The sequence below is a fragment of the Sinocyclocheilus rhinocerous genome, unplaced genomic scaffold, assembly GCF_001515625.1.
Source record: "Sinocyclocheilus rhinocerous isolate Xijiao unplaced genomic scaffold, SAMN03320098_v1.1 scaffold1435, whole genome shotgun sequence".
NCBI lineage: Eukaryota > Metazoa > Chordata > Actinopteri > Cypriniformes > Cyprinidae > Sinocyclocheilus > Sinocyclocheilus rhinocerous.
In genome coordinates, this window is record NW_015644861.1 from 1,073,816 (window position 1) to 1,077,450 (window position 3,635).

At 34.9% G+C, this 3,635-nt stretch overlaps 1 protein-coding gene across 1 annotated transcript in view; it reads left to right on the forward strand.

Moving 5' to 3' along the window:
* LOC107758863 (tetraspanin-5-like) overlaps positions 1–3,294 on the forward strand; it is an 8,324-nt gene extending 5,030 nt beyond the window's left edge. The window contains exons 5-9 of the mRNA XM_016576692.1: positions 167–292; positions 565–612; positions 940–1,056; positions 2,314–2,375; positions 2,934–3,294. Coding sequence (XP_016432178.1) covers positions 167–292; positions 565–612; positions 940–1,056; positions 2,314–2,375; positions 2,934–2,946 — 366 coding nt within the window. The 3' untranslated portion in view covers positions 2,947–3,294. The remainder of the gene's footprint in view (positions 1–166; positions 293–564; positions 613–939; positions 1,057–2,313; positions 2,376–2,933) is intronic.
* Positions 3,295–3,635: the final 341 nt, after the last annotated feature.

Genomic DNA, 3,635 nt, shown 5'->3' on the forward strand with positions numbered 1-3,635 from the left:
AGTATATATTTTAATACATTGTTGTAAAAATCTAACATTTTAAATGTATAATTTAAAATATAATTGTGTATTTTTGTGAGCTAGTAGCAATCGGTTTAAATCTGTAATGGCTTTCAGCTATTGATTGGTTCGCTCATGAATATTCAATGCATGTATGTTTCTGCAGTGGGAGTGTTGTGGAGCTTTTGGGCATGAAGACTGGAATCTGAATATTTACTTTAATTGTACTGACACTAATCTGAGCAGAGAGAAATGTGGGGTTCCCTTTTCCTGCTGCACCAAGGACCCTGCTGTGAGTAAACACAGCACATACACTCTTAACACGCATGCAGCACACATAGACACACGTCTTCCAGTCATCTTACCACCTAGAATGTGCCATTGTCTCCTTCCAGAAGACCTGGGAACATAAACAGGAAGTGATGTAGATTCGGCAGACAGAGCACACACATACATACACGAAACAACAGTTCTCTATTTTATAATGCTCAACGCCTATGATTTAATGTAGAATGTTTTTCAGAAGGCTAAATCCTAGCTTTCTTCCTGTTTCTCTTCTCAAAGGAGGATGTGATAAACACACAGTGTGGATATGACATTCGAGCGAAAGGTGTAAGTATGCTTTGTCAAAAGAATATTCACCCCCAAAAAAATATCACCCTTTAGTCACACTCATGTCACTACAAACTGTTTGACTTTCTTTTTTCTGTGGAACAAAAATGGATTTAAAGAATATCCTAGTCACTCTTTTTCATATAACTGAAGTGAAAATGACACAAAATCCCCTTAAAAGTATTATTAATATGTTCCATATGCCCTATATTCAAAGTTTTCAGAAGCCGTACAAATAGCTTACTATAATGTTTTTGTAAGTAGAATTGTTTAATATTTTGCATGCATTTAATTTTCTTTGGCTAATGTTTGTTTTTATGTGTGAAGGACAATGAACAGAAGATGTTTATACACACGAAAGGATGTGTACCGCAGTTTGAGAAATGGTTACAGGAGAATCTAACCGTAGTTGCTGGAATCTTTATAGGAATTGCACTTCTGCAGGTGAATAAACAACTACAATCATTGACATTTACACACACTGTGCACATTTTTATGTTTGTTTTTATGTTGTGTATGTCCCACTATAAACAGCAGTCAGTCATAATTGAATGAATAAATTAAAAGGGAAACTGATTGTAGATCATTTACAAAATTCAATCGCCTTGAACGTAACACTGTGTCTTGCAAGAGTATGAAGACCTTTTGACAGTTACGTCATTTTACATTTATCCCACATTTTAATTAATTCATTATTTGGTTTATAAGTTTATGTTTATGGTCTAAAACAGAACAATTATTAATGTTTATATTATTTATTTAATTTTAATATACTTACGGAGAGGTTTAAGCCCACCTTTTTGGGTTAGTTTTTTTTTTTTTTAAAGAGAATGCCATTACATTGTTACATTACATGCAACATTTCTTATTCATTATAACATTATCAATGTTGAAAACAGTTGTGCAACTTAAAGGAACACTCCACTATTTTTGAAAATAGGCTAATTTTCCAACTCCCCTAGAGTTAAACAGTTGAGTTTTACCGTTTTCGAATCCATTCAGCCGATCTCCGGGTCTGGCGGTAGCACTTTTAGCTGTAGCTTAGCATAGATCATTGAATCTGATTAGACCGTTAGCATCTCGCTCAAAAATGACCAAAGAGTTTCTATATTTTTCCTAAAAGTGCTACCGCCAGACCCGGAGATCGGCTGAATGGATTTGAAAACGGTAAAACTCAACTGTTTAACTCTAGGGGAGTTGGAAAATTAGCCTATTTTCAAAAATAGTGGAGTGTTCCTTTAAGTTGCACAACTGTTTTCAACATTGATAATGTTATAATGAATAAGAAATGTTTCATGAGCACAAAAATAATTATATAGTTATTTTCAAATGCAATATTTCACAATATTATTGTTTTTACTGTATTTTACTCCCTGACAAATAAATAAATAGGGCCCTCTGATACATCAAAACCCTTGAATATTGATTTATGCCAGTATTCTATTTCATGCATTGTTTAATTTATCTCCAGTGTGCTCTTTCATTTCAGTAGCTGTCCTTCAAAATTACAACCTAAACATGATCCGCCAAGTGTGGTTATTTTATTGATTTATAGGCAGCTATGTCCTGTTTAGGGCATTCAAATAGTTTTGAAAGGCATTAAGCCTAGATTAGATTTAATAATGTCCAGGAAGCCACCTAATAAAGCATTGTTGTTTAACTCCGAGTTGCGTGATACAATAACCTATCATCTGCTTCTAGATATTTGGGATCTGTCTGGCACAGAATCTTCTGAGTGACATTGAGGCGGTCAGGGAGAGCTGGTAAGAAACATCATTGATAAAAGAAATACTGCATTTAGATTAGAGACCCCACACACCCTAATGGAAGGCTGGGAAACGAGACTAACAATGAAACTAACTATTGCAGATTAGGGCTGTCAAAACGATTAATTGCGATTAATCGCATCCAAAATAAAAGTTGGTGTTTACATAGTATGTGTGTGTACTGTGTATGTTTATATGTATATATAAATTCACACACATACATTAATATATTTCATATGTGGATGCGATTAATCGTGATTAATCGATTTGAGAGCCCTAATGCAGATAGTTCGACTAATTTCTCATATAAAAAAAGGGTCTTAGTGTATTTGGGCATCTATTAAAACCATATTTTTTTTACCAATTCAGACTGGCAGCAAAAACCTGTTTGGTGTAGTCTCAGTCCTTTTTTAAAATTTTTTTTTTTGTCCAGTGTGAATAAACCCGTAACAAGTACACTGGATGAAATCTTATTTTCATAAACTGTGAGTTTGATGGTAATGGGCAGGTAAAGGATGTCTCATCTTGATAACATCTCTGTTTTTCATCCTCCAGTTTGTTCACCTGAAGCACTCCAGCCGTTCTGCTGACAGAGCCTCCATCTCTCTATCACTCAGCAACAGGGTTGGCACATTGTCATCACAGTATCCTAGCAACCAGCGAGGGATTCCATTCACATACCTCCTTTATTACATTGTACAGCGACATCTTCATGTTTCCATGATAATGGTGTCCAATCGTAGATTTGCTTTTAATCCTTCTTCAAGTGCAAAATTCAACAGTATTAACACAATGAGTCTACACACAACTCATTTGTCGTCTTTAAGCCTTTAAGAAACACTTAAAGGAATGGTTGACCCTACACTGAAAATGTACTTACCCTTAGGTCATCCAAGATGTAGATGAATTTTTCTACATCAGATTTGGAGAAGTTCAGCCAATGGATCCTGTGCAATGAATGGGTGCCGTCAGAATGAGAGACCAAACAGCTGATAAAATCACAATAATCCACACCACTCCAATCAATCAATTAACAATTTATGAAGTGAAAGCTGTGTGTTTGTAAAAAAAACAAAAAACAAATCCATCATTAAGGTGTTTTAACTTTAAACCATTGTTTCTAGCCAAAATACAAGTAAGTAATCCATAATAATGCTTCATAAGACGTTAATTGATCGACTGGAGTCGTGTGGATTATTGTGATGTTTTTATCAGCTGTTTGAACTCTCATTCTGATGGCACCCATTAGTGCTGGGC